Source organism: Phocoena phocoena, chromosome 6, assembly GCF_963924675.1.
Source record: "Phocoena phocoena chromosome 6, mPhoPho1.1, whole genome shotgun sequence".
Classification (NCBI taxonomy): Eukaryota; Metazoa; Chordata; class Mammalia; order Artiodactyla; family Phocoenidae; genus Phocoena; species Phocoena phocoena.
In genome coordinates, this window is record NC_089224.1 from 84,828,563 (window position 1) to 84,846,349 (window position 17,787).

The 17,787-nt window shown below is 41.9% G+C and overlaps 1 protein-coding gene across 1 annotated transcript in view; it reads left to right on the forward strand.

Moving 5' to 3' along the window:
- Positions 1-16,727, forward strand: part of PLPPR1 (phospholipid phosphatase related 1) — a 274,737-nt gene extending 258,010 nt beyond the window's left edge. Inside the window, exons 5-8 of the mRNA XM_065879298.1 lie at positions 4,064-4,314; positions 7,669-7,845; positions 11,691-11,822; positions 16,658-16,727. Coding sequence (XP_065735370.1) covers positions 4,064-4,314; positions 7,669-7,845; positions 11,691-11,822; positions 16,658-16,690 — 593 coding nt within the window. The 3' untranslated portion in view covers positions 16,691-16,727. The remainder of the gene's footprint in view (positions 1-4,063; positions 4,315-7,668; positions 7,846-11,690; positions 11,823-16,657) is intronic.
- The last annotated feature ends 1,060 nt before the right edge of the window (positions 16,728-17,787 follow it).

Sequence of the window (17,787 nt, forward strand, 5' to 3'; positions counted from 1 at the left end):
AAGCAGTCTGGCTTCTGTATTTGGACCAGTTCTTTGTTTGGGAGGCCTAAAGAGATCCTGATAGGAGCCCTATTATCATTTGCCAGTACACCAGTTATCTTTGGCTGAAGATCTTTGTCGTACGCATTTCCTGCGTACGTCACTGCTTTCCCCCACTACATTCTTGGTTGAGTAAAAGGATAGAACTCTGCACTGATTCCTTGGCAAGAAGCAGATCACAGAGTTTCACCTACATATCATAATTTACTAGTGATCAAAGATCCTAATTTGTCCAAAGACGTCCTGTCTGAGATCAGAGGGATCCTGGTAAAACCCTCAGAAGGGGGAAAAAGGACTGTTTTCTAAAAAAAAAAAAAACCACTTTCATCTTCCTCTTTCTTCATCCTTTGACTTGCCTGATGGGTGTCAGATCCTTTGAGGCCACAAAGAAGAGGCACGCTCAGGTTACCTTAGCGATCTGTATCATCAAAACAGGGACTGTAGGGGCTTCCCTGGTGGCGCAGTGGTTGGGGGTCCGCCTGCCGATGCGGGGGACACGGGTTCGTGCCCCGGTCTGGGAGGATCCCACATGCCGCGGAGCGGCTGGGCCCGTGAGCCATGGCCGCTGGGCCTGCGCGTCCGGAGCCTGTCCTCCGCAACGGGAGAGGCCACAACGGTGAGAGGCCCGCGTAACGCATAAAAAAAAAAAAAAAAAAAAAAAAAAAAAAACAGGGACTGCAGACAACACCATCACCAGATGCCAGTCTCTGTCCTAATGCCACATTTTTTCTAGCCTCCTGGTCCTCTCAGCATTCCAATGCCATTCACCCCTTAGGGATGTGGGAATTCACAGGTGGTTAACCCATTCCATGCCAGCATGTATGGGTCTTGGGAGGAACCCTAGGGCTCAAACAATTTGATCCTCCCTCCAACATTGCCAGTGCAGGCTCCTGTAGTTCTGATACTGTGCTGGATGTGGAACTTCTCTAAAAGTTGTCCAGGGCTCCTGAGCTACATCCCTGGGAGGCACAGGACATGCTTCAACTTGATTTCCAAAAATCATTCTGGAGGTTTCTATTGCCCTGCCCCTGGGGTTTGACAGCCAGCATGAGGTAAGGAGCATGGGATGCCCCTTCACTCCTTCACAACCAGACCAGGCAGGGTTCTGTCTCCTTGGGAGACACCCTCAGCCTCATCTTCCCCATTCTAGGGTTTATTTTAGAAACTCAATGGTCTTATCCTATAGACCATGGCTCTTGGTTTTCCCATCCGAGTCTTTTCAGAATTCCAAACAAAAACAGCAGTACGTGTCTCAAGCACATAGCTCTGGCAAGCCAAAAGAGCTTTACTTTTAGACTTTGTGTCTGCTATAAATCCATTCCGAAATGTGATCAGCTCCCCTGAAACAAGGAACACCGTTGGGAGCAGAGCCATAAGATAAGTAGAACCAGCTAGGGAGGGTTATAGGAATGAAAAATGTATCTGTTAAAATTTCAAAAAGATTATCTCAAAGAATTTTAGACACCAAGGTAGGATATATAGACACTTTAAAAGCATCTCCTTCAAATCATATATTGCAGTACAGGAGACCATAAACAGTGTTCTATCTGACTCTGAGGACGAAAGCAGCTCTGTTTGGCTTCTGAGGCTTGTAACAGACACACAAGGAGCTCAGGATTAACAGAGGAATAGCTGGAATTTCTTACAAAAGCCCCGTATGATCTGACATTGTCTGTGAATCACCGCTGCCGCTTCCACTGCACTTTGTTGGCATGGCCCATGCCAGGCAAGTGGAATCCCTGGGACTGCCCTTCTGAAGGTACATCAAATACACCAGAATGATATGTTTGGAAAGCAAATGCTTGTTAAGCCGTCAGGAGAAGCAGACAAAATCCAGGAGAGGCAAAGAGAAGAGGGGAAAGCAACTTTCAGCAATAATATCACATGGCAGCAAAGTGGAAACTTGCCTGTCACAGATTCACTGTGACCATGGACTTGGCACTTCAGACACCTATCCAAGGAGCCTAGAAATCCTCTATCTCAGAAAGAATTCGCCCTGATTGGAAGCATTCTGACAAATAAAATCCCAGAGGAAGATGCTGTCACTTTTCCCTTTTCAAATCACATGTTACCCTAGTTTCCTGGAAAAGTATGTCTAGACAGACTTACTGCCCCTTGAAAAAGCCAGGGACCTGGTCTTTGAGAATCTTGCTTGAAGATGTAAAAAAATTTCTAACCAGACTTCCAGAACCTGTGGGTGAAAATTACCACGAATGATCAGTGAATGCCTACTCTCAGAGGTCAGATGCTATGAGTGTGAGCCGGCTGAAGGTATTAAAAGAGCCAGTTCTCATTCTGATAAAGCACATACTGGCAAAGCCACAAAAAAGAAAATTATAACAATCAGTACAGGTCAAAATTGAAACCGGATGAAGGTTTCAGCCAAACTTGTCTTTGCTTCTGCTCTAATGGATTGACTTTTAGGCGCTGAAGTCAGCACAATTTGCAGATTCAAGACATTGAATATGGAAGTCAAAATTGGATAGAAATTTAATTGAAAATATAGCAGATCCTTGACATTTACAAGGGTTAACGCTGCCTCTCACACTTGCCAACTTCTCCCATAATTGAGTCGCACTTGAAAAGTCTTCTTTATCTCTTCAGATGACTTGTATGTACCTTGGCTCTGCACAGCTGCTCTTGATATATTTAACAGAAAACAGTCCACAGGTAATCTATAGATGTATGTATAGGCTTTGAAAGATCCACAGTGAAACTTCCTATAGGGAATTCTGCTTATTCATGTTCAAGCTTATTGGGGGTAATCCTATATTCCTGTGGAATTTACCAGAGAACAGATAAAATCCAGGAAATATAGCCTACCCACGGGGTTCTTGGCCAAGCAGGCCAAGTCAGCATGGTGGGTAAAATAACGCCTTCCTCGCTCTGAAATGTCTATGTCCTAACCCCTAGAAACTGTGGATATATTACTTTACATGACAAAAAGGAATTTCTATGTGTGATTAGATTAAGGATTTTGAGATTGTCCTGGATTATTCAGGTAGACAATGTAACCTTATAAGAGAGAAGCAAGAGAGTGAGTCACAGAAAGAAACGTGACAATGGAAGCAGAGCTCGTATGATACGATTGCCGTATGATATGATTGCCGGGGAGGCAGGGGGAGAGCGGGGGCACATGTCAAGAAATGAAGGCAAGAAGCTGGAAAAAGCAAGGAATGAGTTCTACTCTGGAGCTTCCAGAAAGAACACGGTTCTGCCAACACTTTGATTTTAGCCCAGTGAAACCTATTTTGGACTTCTGACCTCTGGAACTGTAAAACAATACATTTGTGTTGGCTTAAGCCACTCTGTGGTAATTTGATACAGTCAACAACATTCATCTTTAACACTCTTCCTCCTCCTTTTCTGTTTCCAACGTCAAATGAAACATCCAATTCAATCAAGGTTTCTAGAGTGATCCTTCTCCCTCTTTTAGGGATGACTCTCTAACAACCTCATTCTCTCACCTGCCATGATAACTCCTCCAAGGAGTATCTGCATTTCCAAAAGGACCAGGGGGAAGATATTTTCTATAGAAGGAAAGAGAACTAATGTTGAGTAACTACTTAATGCCAGGCACGCAGCAGGTGTTTTGCACATATTTTATTTCATCTTTCCAACTCCTTTCTGAGGTATCACTCCCCCCAACCACTTTGTGATAAGGGTACCAAGGTTCAGAGAAGGTCAACAACGTACACTGTGAACGAGTCACCAAAGGTGGGTCTGGAGCCCAGCTCTACATGACTCCAAAATTCAAATTCTTTCCATTAGCACATGCTGCTTCTAATTTACTTATACAAAATAATGAAATGCTAACAGCAGCGTGACTGCACCAATTTGGAAGAAACAGTGGTTTGGGAAGCAGGCACCACTCCCTGGAAAGATAAAGGTGAGGGGACAATTTGACTCTGGGGAGAACCTTTCTGATAGGTTGTCATGGACTCTCACCGCTGTTTTTCTCTCAGGGACAAAACCAATCGATGGGGTATGTCACCTTTCCTAATTATTTTAAATCTCTTCATAGGGGTATTTGCTTTTGGACTTTTTGCTACTGATATTTTTGTAAACGCCGGACAAGTGGTCACGGGGCACCTGACGCCGTACTTCCTGACAGTGTGCAAGCCCAACTACACCAGCACAGACTGCCGGGCTCACCACCAGTTCATCAACAACGGGAACATCTGTACTGGGGACCTGGAAGTGATAGAGAAGGCTAGGAGGTCCTTTCCCTCCAAACATGCTGCTCTGAGCATTTACTCCGCCTTATACGCCACGGTGAGTATGACCCATGTGGAGTTTTGGCTGTGATGGGTCTCTCCGCCACCTTCCCCCGCATTCTTTCATTACTTCTGGTGACTTTTAAAGTCATGTTACAATATGTTTCTCCTTTATTATATCATGCTGTTGCCCCCACCCTCAACATCCCAATTTAAGACCTGCCAGAGGATGTTAATTCTGGCAAGACTGTTGATAATCACTTAATCACATCCTCCCATTTTACAGATGCAGAGACTGAGGCCCAGAGAATAGCTAAGAACACAGAGTCAGAGCAGAGGCCCAGGCTCCTGGCACCAGGTATAGGGTTCTTTCACTGCCCAGAACAGCACTCTTTGCCAAAGCTTTATTTTTTTCTAGAACAGCACACATTTCTCACACTTGTCTACAAATTTGCAGGTGTGTGCCCCGTGTGAACGCCTGCCCGGGCAGTGCGGCAAACCCGGATAAAGACATGGCTTTCCTCTGCTCCTGCTAATACTCTTCATCACTTTGCCAGGACAGATGGGTGATCCTAAAAGACCCCCAACACCCACAAGTTTACTTCTCACTGTTCCCTAGGTCATACAAGTTTTGACTGCCCCCACTGGGGTATAATATTCTGAACTTTCTGCTCTCATCACAGAGAAAGCCCAAAGTGTGTCCCACATCTTAAAATAAAACAAATGATGGTGTCCATCTTTTTTTCCTGCTCTTTAATTGCATCCACTTTGGAAATGACTTCGCTTCACCTTTTTCTGACCTCTGTTTCCTTAGAACCAAGCGTACAGAAGTAGAGGGATCAGTGCAAAGGTTCCACTCCTGGATATCATGTGTATTTACCTGTGGATGAGTGACTATTGCTGAAAACACCCCTTTTCCTTCAACTTATTTTATATTCAGGGTGTGACTAGTCTAGTGATTCTCAGTGAAAGGTGAGGTAGGAGGAGGCAGAGGAAAGACCCCTTTTCAAACTACGCAGTCTTCCCAGAGACTCTGGGTGTGCCCTCGCCCCACCCCCAGGGAGCATGTTCCCTCTCATTCAACGACAGTCACTGCACTCCCTACTGAGTCTGCTTCTGATGGAAGTGTGTCCATGCCATCGCCCCAAATACATACATTCAGGGTGGAGTAAAGGTGACTGACTACAGGTCTGGTCCACTTAGTAGAGTTTGAAAGAAATTGCTGAATATTCTCTTTAAAACAATGGCACTTTTTTGTCCAATTTATAGGATAACATCTGTAGGATCAATTTTCCAAAATAAGTCTAATTATTTCTTTTAGATCTACTCTTTAATGAATACATATCAAAAGTGATTTCAGCTACCCCCATATTAAGGAAACATGAACATAAATAATACAGAAGTCTGATTTACAAACAGACCAGTTTAGCTCAGTGAGGTTTCTTGGCTTTACTGCCCACCCCCCAAAAAAATCTACACCAGGTATTTTTTAAACAAAGTCTTTTCAGGCACTTGGCATAGTTTCCAGTTTTCAAAATAATCGCTTTGTATCTTAGATTATCTAGGACCTAGGTTATATGAAGCAAGGTACTCTTGCACCTTTTTCTGTATTTTTATCAAACTCAAGTCATTGTTGTATGAGATCAATTTTTACAACACCATTATAAAAATAAATCTGTTACTCATCAAAAAATACTGTCTCGTCAAGTGAGATATAAATTTCTCTTGGGAAGAAAGAAGTTATCTTACTCAGAATAGATGCTTATATAGCACGTTTTCAAGGATTCAGATATAATCCAATTCAAATCATGCCCCACAGACTATAATCAGAAACCCTGATACAAGATTCCAATTGTGTAAACATTTTTCCGAGCCCCTATTATGTGTGCTTTCAGAAATTACTCAACAAGGACTTCCTAAGTACTAGTTAATGCTGTGAAGAATACTAACTAACCACAGGCCCATGTTATTAATAGCTTGTAATTTTGGGCTTCCCTGGTGGTGCAGTGGTTGAGAGTCCGTCTGCCGATGCAGGGGACACGGGTTCGTGCCCCGGTCCGGGAAGATCCCACATGCCGCGGAGCGGCTAGGCCCGTGAGCCATGGCCGCTGAGCCTGCGCGTCCGGAGCCTGTGCTCCGCAACGGGAGAGGCCACAACAGTGAGAGGCCCGCGTACCACAAAAAAAAAAAAAAAAAAAGTTTGTAATCTTATAGGAAAGATTTATAAAGGCTTTAATTAAAAAACAATATAGAAGCATAAAAAACTAAATTTAAATATATCTAGTATAGATGTTAAGTGACATTTCCTACACAGCCTCAGAATGGTGTAATGATATGCTCTAATTTATGTAACTCTGATCTAACCACAGTTTTATTACATGTAACAGAGAAAATCCCATCTTCCTGTATTCACACCAGCACTGAAGGATCATTCTAGGAAATTAAGTTTCCACCGTAATACTTTAAAATGCATCTGTGTGAACTTACATGTGCTCAGGCCATACAAGCACACCATAGATTGTAATTTAAGTATTGGCGTACTATTTTTCTGGGTTGCAAACTCACTTAGCACACTTGCTAAGAAGCGATGATAGATCAATTACGCCCTCTAGTGGTTTCTTGTAACCACCACCAAAGGTTGTGTAACAAAGTATTTACTTGTTTGAAAGAGGCACATCTTCCTAACTCTAAGCCACAAGGGACACATTTGGTAACTGAGCCTATGAAATACTTAGGAGTCTTACCCAGCTCCTCACAATGGAATAAGAACAACCTACAACTCACATGTCCTAAGTTGCATCATCCTTTACTTACATCAGGACTTCCCAACTTTTTATATGTCGTGGCCCACATAGAAAATTTTATTTTAAAACATGCTGGAGTAAATGAATGGATAGGGCTGATCCAGCTATCACAAGGATTGTGTGAATCAACTTCCCAGCACAACTGAAACGTATTTATGTGACACACTGGTTTGGAAGTTCTAATTCAGTCAATTAACTAATGCTTTTATGTTCATTGAAAGTGTGAAGAATCCGCTAAGATTATGGGGGACACAAAAAGTGAAATGTATTGCCACTCACCTACCTGGTCTTCTCCATAAAATTAATTCTCGTAGAAGATTCATTTGGCATCTGAGATTCTTATCTGGGTTTCCTAATACCCCAAGTGATTCTTTAGTTTGTTGCATAAAAACTGCATGCTCTGAACCTGATTATTATGCAGTCATTCATGTCACTGTAATTTCTGTTCCCACACCCACCAGAATACAAAGCACCGAGACCCATGTACATTCATTCATCGTTCTTGCTTTGGTGCAGGCCCGTTTGTGTGTGGTGTATGTCCATGCATGTGTGTATATACACCGTATGCAGAGGCTGCCAGTCACTCCCTGGTCTCTGTCCTAATCTAGATGTACATCACAAGCACAATCAAGACGAAAAGCAGTCGACTGGCCAAGCCGGTGCTGTGCCTCGGGACCCTCTGCACAGCCTTCCTGATGGGCCTCAACCGGGTCTCCGAGTATCGGAACCACTGCTCCGATGTGATCGCGGGCTTCATCCTGGGCACTGCTGTAGCCCTGTTTCTGGTAGGTCAGCTTCCCTCTACTTTTTTCCCCGCTGGTGCCCTCTGAAGGGCTGCCCAGGATCCTGGCAAGTCAGGCTCCCCAGACTCCAGTCTAAGTCCAAGGTCCTCTGGCCCCAAGCTTGTGAGTTGCAGTTACTCGCCAAGTACCCTGTGCCCTTTCTTTCAGAAGTATGACTGCATATTCCCCCTGTGCGTCAGGAGTAGGATGGCTTCAGGAAGGACGGCTTGCTCCACTTGCCTCAACCCTGGCCTTGGGGCTGGGCAGAAGCAATTTAGCATACCTTCAAACCATGATTCTCTAAATACTTGTTCAGGACGTACTGGGAGCATAAGCTAAGTGTTGCTTGGGGGAAGAACAGAGAACGAAATATTGACGCAAGCAGGCAGCTCCTTCTCCAGCATTTCAAGAAACTCCACTCTGGCCCAGACTTGCATATCCCACTCAGAAATATGAAAACCCTCAGCTAACCACACCCAGACTTTTTAGGGGGGCTCTTATCTGAACATGCCTCTTAGGCATCTTATTTCTACTGTAAGTGGCCTCTCAACGACATAATACTTCCTGGCGAAGGGTTCTGGTTAACTTTTATTGCTTTTTTAAATTTTTACAGATTTGAGGTATGATAGGCATACAATAAATGGCATAGAAAGTGTATAATTTGACCAGTTTTGACCTACAGATACATCCTTCTCTCCCACCCTTCCTTTCCCTTCATTCCTAAGCAACCACTGATCTTCTGTATTAGATTACCCTAAGATTTAATATTAATGGAATCATACAGTATGTATTTTTTATCCTGGCATCCTTTACCCTGCATAATTATTTTGAGATTTATCCATGTTGTAAGCATGTTATCAGTAATTCCTTTTTCTTCCTGTGTAGTACTCCATTGCATGGGCATACCATAGAGGTTCAGTTTTAAAAATTATCTTCAAGGATTTAAAATATACCCAGAAGGGATTTCCCTGGTGGCGCAGTGTTTAAGAATCGGCCTGCCTATGTAAGGGACACGGGTTCGAGCCCTGGTCCTGGAAGATCCCACATGCTGTGGGGCAACTAAGCCCGTGTGCCACAACTACTGAGCCTGTGCTCTAGAGCCCACGAGCCACAACTACTGAGCCCGCATGCCACAACTACTGAGCCCGCGTGTCTAGAGCCCGTGCTCCGCAACAAGAGAAGCCACCACGATGAGAAGCCCCGCACCGCAATGAAGAGTAGCCCCCCACTCGCTGCAAGTAGAGAAAGCCCGTGCACAGCAACGGAGACCCAATGCAGCCAAAAATAAATAAAATAAACTTATAAAATAGAATAAAACACACCCAGAAGGATTTACAGTAAATCACTAGGCCTGCAGATGTTGTGCATGAAATTAATCTCGTAATAACATTCAGCAGGCCTCCCAGAAGCCATCACAGCCTGGATGTCCTTCCTCCCCTTCTGTCCTTTCTGGTCCAAGGCACCCGTTAAGACTAACATCACACGCAGATAGATTTCACAGGCCTATGACCTAACTTCCTCTTGTCCTACCCCTTCCATATGGGGATTCTGTATGTATGTCCTCCCCAACATACAAAATGCACATATGCCTCTCCCAACCTCTAACTCAGAGTTACCCAATATTTTTACCTGCTCAGATACACACAGAAAATGCTCGCATTTACTCAGAACATTAACTGGCAAGCTCCATTTGAATTCAAAATTATTTTTAATGGATCCAGTCTTTCTTTCTAAAGTAAAAGATGAGGGACTTAAATGCAAATTCTCTGGGTGAAGCAGCAGGAAAAGTGGTGCTGAGACGATCCTGAGATGTTGAGCTCTCAGAAGATATTTCCCTGAGGGTGCTTTTTAAAAGGGGGAGAGAATACAGGTGACTTCAAGAGAAGAGAGGATTTTACAAACAGAGATCAATAGTACATAAGTGAAGGCTGGAACTCCAAAGGAACACTTTTGCTGTCCCCATCAGTCCTGGATCCAGCTCAACCCCAGCTAAAGAGAAAAAGCGGTACTGACTGTTCCAAGCAATTTCATGGGGTCTTTATGGGATGAAATCCAAAAACTTTGTGTTTGCCGAGGCCCCATACTCAAATTCTGCTTTAACATTAAACTTGTGTCCTCTCAGTAACTTGTAGCCCTCTTTCCTACCACTTGGTTACTGTTAAGTCTTGTATTGCCTTCCCAATTGATGATGAATGTCAAAATTTGTTTTCCACAAATGATCTTTATGTAAGACCCATACCTGCTGTTGAACGGGTCTGGTAGGAGGCAGGCCACACTGTCCCCCACTGTATCTGCATGTACACACCTCACGTATACACTCGCCAAGCTGGGAAATGGGAGAAGCGGACCTTGTAGAAGAGAATGGAAGCGTTCTAAAGCAGAGACTTGGAGGAGGCCGAAAAAGGGGAGTCTGAACAGAAGCATATTCGTGGCCTGTGTTATGGTTTTGTGTTTCTTATGAAGATGAAATTGGGGGAAGGGGAAGGAAGTTAGTTGAACAATTACTACATGCCCTACACTTTATATACACCAAATCATGTGCTCCCAGGACAACCCTAACAATGTTTTTTACTGAGGTAACTTTGGTTTATAATGTATGTTTCATGTGTACATTATAATTTGACGTCTGTATACAGATGTTCGCCCCCAAAAGTCTACTTTTCATCTGCCACCATATAATTGACCCCCTTAACCTATTTTGCCCTCCCCCCGCCCCCCTTCCCCTCTGGTAACCACCAATCAGTTCTGTGTTTGTTTCGTTTATCTTGCCCTAACAGTATTCTTATCCTCATTTTATAAAAGAGGAAAGTGAGGCTCGCAGATAAGTAACTTGCCCAATGGCCACCCAGCCAGTAAGCCAGGAATCTGACCTGCTCTCTCCAACCCCAGAGCTCCTACACCCTCCACTTCTCCCGTTTCCTGAGTGGGGGAAGTTTAAGCAGAGCTGGAGAGTAAGGTAGAGGAGAACCAGGTAGAGAATATTCATGTGAATGTTCTGTGGGATTTGAGGAGCTACAGGAAAGATTCAGAGGCACTGGATATAGAAAACACGATGCAGAACAATGGAAGAGAGTATGGAAAGAGACAGAAGATGGTTAGAACAGACTCAGTTATGAAGCGGCCTCAGTAGGAAATAAAGACAAGTGGGTAGTAATTTAGAGAGGGAGTTTTAATGGAAGCAATAAAAGTGCCACTAATAAATGATGTGACTTTGCTAAGTAACTTAAGGGTAATCATCTTAGGTAAGAGTTAAAGACTAGCTAACATTGCATTTTTGCTGTACGTTTGGCACTTGTTAAGAGGCAAAATCCTATAGCGGTGGTGTGATTTAGAGGCTATGGAGTTTAAATCTGTGTAACCTTGGGCAAGTTACCTAAATTCTCTGTGCCTCCTTATCTAAGTTGGAGAGGATAACAGTACCTCCCTTCTAAGATTGCTGAGTGGATTAGATGAAATAAGGTAAACCCTCAGGACAGTACCAGACACATAAGTGGCCCTCAGTAAATGTTAGCTGTTATGATGAGGTGCTTTACATTCATCGTGTCTTTTAATTGTCGTAAATCTATGAGGTAGGTATTATTCCCATTTTTACAGGTGAGGAAACAAGCTCAGTGGGGGTAGACTGAGCACCCCTGGCCATCTGGTGATCAAACAGATGCTTCCTCAGCACCTAGAATGTTCTCAGCAGACAGCCTGAACCATGCCCCAGGTCTTTCCATGGTCCCTACCCCCTGGCTCACAAGTCACTATGCAACGACATTCTAAGGGGGAAGGCCTGCCACCCGCAGAGATGGCCAGGCATTGACAGCCGCAGTCTGACCCCAATCTTTTTTCCCCTCATCCTGCAGGGAATGTGTGTGGTCCATAACTTTAAAGGAACACAAGGATCTCCTTCCAAACCCAAACCCGAGGACCCCCGTGGAGTACCCCTAATGGCTTTCCCAAGGATAGAAAGCCCTCTGGAAACCTTAAGTGCACAGGTACAGTAAAGTGGTTTTAGCAAACCAAACCCGGAGGCTCCAGGCCTGTTATCTTGGAGGTCAACTAATCCATTTCTCTACTGAAAACAGGACATAACTGAATCCACCCAGCAACAATAAAAATCTGACATGAAGGCCCTCAAGAACTTCACAGCTTCCCTCAGTTAATCCTGTATTCCTTCCAGGGCTTGGCCCTTCCTCAGGAAGTTCTTAGTCATGTCTAACTTAAACCCCAACTGCTTCAGGATACCTTGACCTCCAATGTAGTAACACACTTGTGAAATTTACACCAACCCTTGTGGGAGGCCAGTTTGATTTAGTAACTAGGACAACATTTGGAAAGAAATGCTTTGTTAATGTGCTGCCACACATTAAGAAAGGTAACTAAGTATCCTTTTGGATCTGTTTTGATGACCATCAGAAATTCAATGCAACAGTACTAACTGATCACTTATTTACACCAGGACCTTGCTTCATGCCAGAGATGAATAACTAGCCACATAGTCCTGTGCTCAAGGAACTCACAGATGATCAGGAAAGGTGTATGTAAATCAGTAATCATAACATGGCATGCTGAATCAGATACACGAAGCACTTTGTGAACACAGATGAAGAAGAAATTTATTCTAAGGCAGGGAAAGCCACAGAGAAGACTTGCCACCTGAAATGAGCCCTGAAACATGGTATAAAGCACTGACTTTTGCCTGAGACAGTTGCTAGGTGCTTTACAAATATATTTTTATTTGAACAAAAACTTACTAAATCAGTAGTATAATTCCCATTTCACAGATCGAGAGGAATATGAAAATAGCAACAGTAAATTTCTTCCCCAAGCCACATAGCCAGCAAGTGGGAAAACTGGCGTGAGTAGCTCTTTAAGCAGACAGAATGGGGATAACTAATAATAAAACAGGGTTTTTGTATCATGACACGTTTGTCATGTAGCTGAGTCCTGCTAAAGTGTTTATTTTCTGTAATAGTCTATCTCGAAATCTTGTTGTATTTGGCATTTCCTTACTAAATCATTTTTACAGAGTGCAAGAGAAGCAAATCTCCTCCCACTGGAATTATCATGTACTTCCTATCAATATAGTATAAAATATTTCACTATTTAAAGAGTAACTATCAGACATCTGAGAAACTATCCTACTTCTTTTCACATTTAATGAAGTCTAATTTTATTAATGAACCAGAAAAAAAAAGCTATTTCCACCTTGGGAAAAATATTTAGGGCTCTCCATTAAACCCAGTGCCAAGTATTTTGTTCATTTTCCCTTCACCTGTATTAAGGTGAAATTTTTGACTTGGTCCAATTAGAAATAACATAGTGAAAATTTTACTACTGATTTATTTATATGTAGCCAGTTAATGCAGGTTGAATGACGAATTAGCTAAATAATAAAACCTTGTAATGAAATGGTGAAATAGACTCTCCCTAGTTTTTCTTCCCTGATTATGTTCTTGTACCTGGTGAGGTCAGAGTGGTTCCCTCTATATTTTGAGATGAAGCAACTAATGACAAAGGTGAATTTGAAAAGCAAGCTGAGATGTTTGCCAAGTTCCACAAACATATCAGTCTGTCCTTGTAAATGCTGTCGACTTTACCCTGAATGTCCTGGTCAAAGAGCACCCTGTTTCTGCCCCATCCTTTTACTCAGCACTGCTCAAGCATCACCTTCTGTCTGAAGCCTTCTCCAGAATTCTCTCTTCTCCCTCAGGACCAGTAGTAGTTGACCAGGCCAAGAGACATCCAGGCCATGTTTTGGGGGATTCTACTTACATTGAAAAATGAAGTGCCAACCTGATTTCAAAACCTGCTATTCACAATATAGATTTTTTAAATTCTTTAAAAATATGTATTAGCTTATTATTCACTACAGGCAGTAGTTGAACTTTTCGAATCTGTCCATGTATCTTTATCTCCATGTATATCCCCTCATCTAGGCACAATTTGAGGCCTTCTGTGAATACCAGGCTTGGGTCAAAGAGACCCCAGGGCCCCAGGTGTGACTGCCCCTCACAATTAATGTCAGTAATCCCCTCATATCTGCCTCCCACAAGGACTGAGAGATTAAGTATATGAACCAGGTCTTTCTTACTCTTTATATTTCCTGGCATTCACTAGGGGTGAAATAAATATGTGATAGATGGACAGATGCAAGCCAGAACCAAAACCAACTAGACCCTCTAGTCAAAACTGAGAACCTAAAACTAGGCTCTAGTCAATATCTGAAACTCCATGGTAAATAGAAGTTTATGAGTAATGATGAACAGGACTTCTGCAGCCTAGTCAAAATAAAGCTACAGGAAGCCGGATGGAAAGTATTGCCTCTTAAGTGATGCCTTCCATACTAGTTGTGCAATATTCAAGTAACGAAGCATCTGCTTTCCACATGGGTAGTAAGGAGGATATACCCTTTATTTGTGGGTCAAGAAGAGAAAATGAGCATTTATTGCAAGCCCTCACATTCAGTCCTTACAATAATCCTGCAATTTGCATTATTATTCGACTTTATAGATGAAGTAAGGCAAAAAGAGTTTAAGTAACATGCCGAAGGTCACCCAGTCAAGATTAAGACCCAGGCCCATCTAATTCCAAAGGCCCTTAAAAAAAAAAAAAGGCCCTGCTTGCTCTTGTACACCACATGGCCTGACGTTTAAGGAAAATTCCATTTTGAAATCTACAACTCTCAGCATTGAATATGGAAACACGCTCTAGGGGACAGTGTGTGTGAGCTGAGCTGCCCAGGGCTGGCAGAGTTTACACAGAGCTACACCTCTTCCAAAATAAATATGCCCTGTGTTTTCCCCTGTGGGCGAGGGCTTCCTGTGCAACAGCAGCAGCCATGGCTTCTACTAGAAGCTGCTCCTTTGTAATTTCTGGGATAGAACCATCTTCCCGGGAGGGGGATCTGAGAGAAGATATGAACCTGTCTTTAAAGCACACATTCTCACATGTGAAGTCCATCCAGCTGTTCAGAGCACCTCAAGGAGAAGACTGTCCAGCTGGGGAGGGAACGCCCTCACCCTCCCTTCCCTTCTTCCAGAGACATCCTTTCCCCTTTGCCACACGGAGCCCCAGAGCTGCAGTGTTCTTTCCTCCTCTCCAAAAGACCAACTCAAATTTGAGTATTTGCCTTCTGTGGTTGAGACGGTACATTTTCTAAAATCTTTCCCCAATACTAAAGAGAAACCAGAAAGTAAAAAATTACAGAATCCAAACGAAACAAAAATGGTCGAGTTTCCAAAGCATTATTTTGTGATGCAACAGAGCTGTTGTATCCTAGAGAGACCAGCTCTGAGCTATCCTCGTCCTGTGGCCTCACACCCACTTTCACCTGCGTAATCAAGCTTAGCGTTGAGCAACTGTGTCTTCACTGAACACAGTTTATACTAACAGAGAAATGAGAGATGAGCCAGTGTGTTAACTCACTGTGTGTGGTATAAAGTCTCCCGTGTCTCCTGATGGGGGAGGGGCGATATAGCGGGGAGATGATATTTTTTTCTTTAACAAAAAAGAAGGATCCATCTTTCTCAGGACTCAGATGCCTATGACCTTACTCCAGAAGATTCTGATTCAACCATTCTGGGGTGCAAAGCCATATAAGAAAATAGTTCCAGAGGAATTCTGATGCTCGCCACCCCTTGATTTAGAACTAGCGATATTATAGACTTCAAATTATAAATAGAAAAATGAAAAGACTCGGAGAGTTAAAGAAATCTGCCCAAAGTCACCCAGTTAGTTATCTTAGGCTGTTAAACTACTTTATCTTTACCACCCACTTTTAAATGGACTCTTATAAACATATAAATGACCAAATTATTGACCAAAAGTTTAAAAAAGAAAGCATATTATAAAAGTAAAAACAAATTTTTCATATTATGGCAAGAAATATAAAAACCTCAATTTTCACAAATATAGGAGATAAAAGTACCTTGAAAAATATGGAATATTCAGTTTCTAAAATTCATAGTTGAACTCTCAAGAATATACATCTCTAGTGTCCTAAAAACAAACAGGAATCTGGAAACCCATAATGAATTAGATCTAAAGCCACCATTTCTTAAGGTATTTACCAATCCCGTAGACTGGAAGTTTTAAGTTCAAACAAAAGAGAAAGACTTGGGCCTGAAAAAAGGTGGGATTATATATGTTATATAAAACCAAAGAGATAAGGGTTATTATGAACAAACCATATAAACAAAAATTAATGGAACTACAAGGAAAAGTGGACGAAGCTGCAATCATAGATTTTAACACTTCTCTCAGTAATAAGCAAATGAAATATAGTAAAAGACAGATGATTAATAAAGTTGATCTAAGGCACATATATAATCCTTCTCAAAACACACAAAACATTTAAAATAGACCACGTGCAAGGCTATAAAGCAAATCAAGAAACTTCAAAAGCACCTAGATCACATTCTCTGGAAATTCAAAGATACTTTAAACCAAAAACCCCTGTGCATCCGAAAATATTAAACTCATTGCTCTGGAACTCATGACTCGGAATATATCATATGGAAATTTTTCAAAGATTAGAACTGTTCAAAATTAAAGCCACAATGTTAAAAAAAAAAGATGTGGGATGAAGCTAAAGTTACTTTTAGATCTTCAAATGTTTCATAGAATATAGTTAAGTATGATATAAGACATGGTCTTATTTGGGTTGAAAATCAGGGAAGTTTTAATAGAAGAGGTAACAATTCGAGGGTCCTTGGAAGAGCATGTCAGGGAGTGGGAACAGAATGAACTTGAGACAGGAAAGCAAGAGGATATTCTGGGGAGAATGTGTGCATGAGTCAACTAAGGTTTTATCTGCTTGTGTTCACAGAATCACTCTGCCTCTATGACCGAAGTTACCTGAAACGGCTGACGTGTCACAAGCTGCTTTTTTTTTTTTTTAAATCACCCTCCAATTCGATACTTCAAGGCACACAGTTACTTGATGTCAAACTGTGAAGACAAGTATTATGTTTATCTAGTTAGAGGCTAATGTTTTGTACATTTTTTGTATGAGGAAGTGATGTAGCTTGCCCTGATTTTTTTTTTTTTAGTCAGCTTTAATATATTTATGCCAGAATTTTAAACAAAATTTTCTTCTTCAGGTGTGCATCGAAGAACCACATTTATTCAATGGTTGATGTTGTTTTGTGATATTTGTACACAAACCTTCTTTTCTCAGTTTTATAGACACTGAAATGAAATAATTCACTTTAATCTTTTATTATCACAGTTGCTGCCTCCTCCAGAATTTTTGAATTTAAAAATTAAAAAAACTTCTGAGTTGCAGGGAAGACAATGTTGGTTTATGGTAAATTGCAAAATCAATTGTGTAGAAAGAAGTATTGCTTTGAAAAAGAACTTTTTCTGATTCCTTAACATGTGATTGCATTCTAAGTTAAAGTAACATATTAATAAAATCACCTAAGTTACATAAACAATGGCAGGAAATCCTGGATTTGAGGACTGTTGGGTATGATTCTTAGGTAATGGCCTCTCCTGGTTAAGAAATTCAAGATCTTTCTGCAATTATGTCTTTGGGCTGGCAGGTGACACTGCAGCCTTCTTTCCTGAAACACTGCCAGTACCAGCGTCCCCTGTCAACTCAGTTTTCTAGATCATATTGTATGGACTTTATATGAAAATGAATATTTTACAGTTTGCACAGTATTATTTTGCAGAAAGGGTATCAGAGCATCTACAACCTAGAGCCCCAGAGCAACAGCTTGACTTTGTGGCTTTTAATTGTTCTAGAATTTTAACTGCATCACATTTTTCTAGCATGGTAATAACTAATGTGTAACTTCCTTGAGAGCGGGCGCTCCCTTGTCTGTATCTATCAGAATGTTTTCTCGACACTTCCACGTTGGTCCTTCTTAGCTTTTTTTGTACATATTTTTTTTCTAAAGAAAAAAGTTATCACAAAATGTATCTTGGCTCGTGTCCTTTGTTTGAAACTTC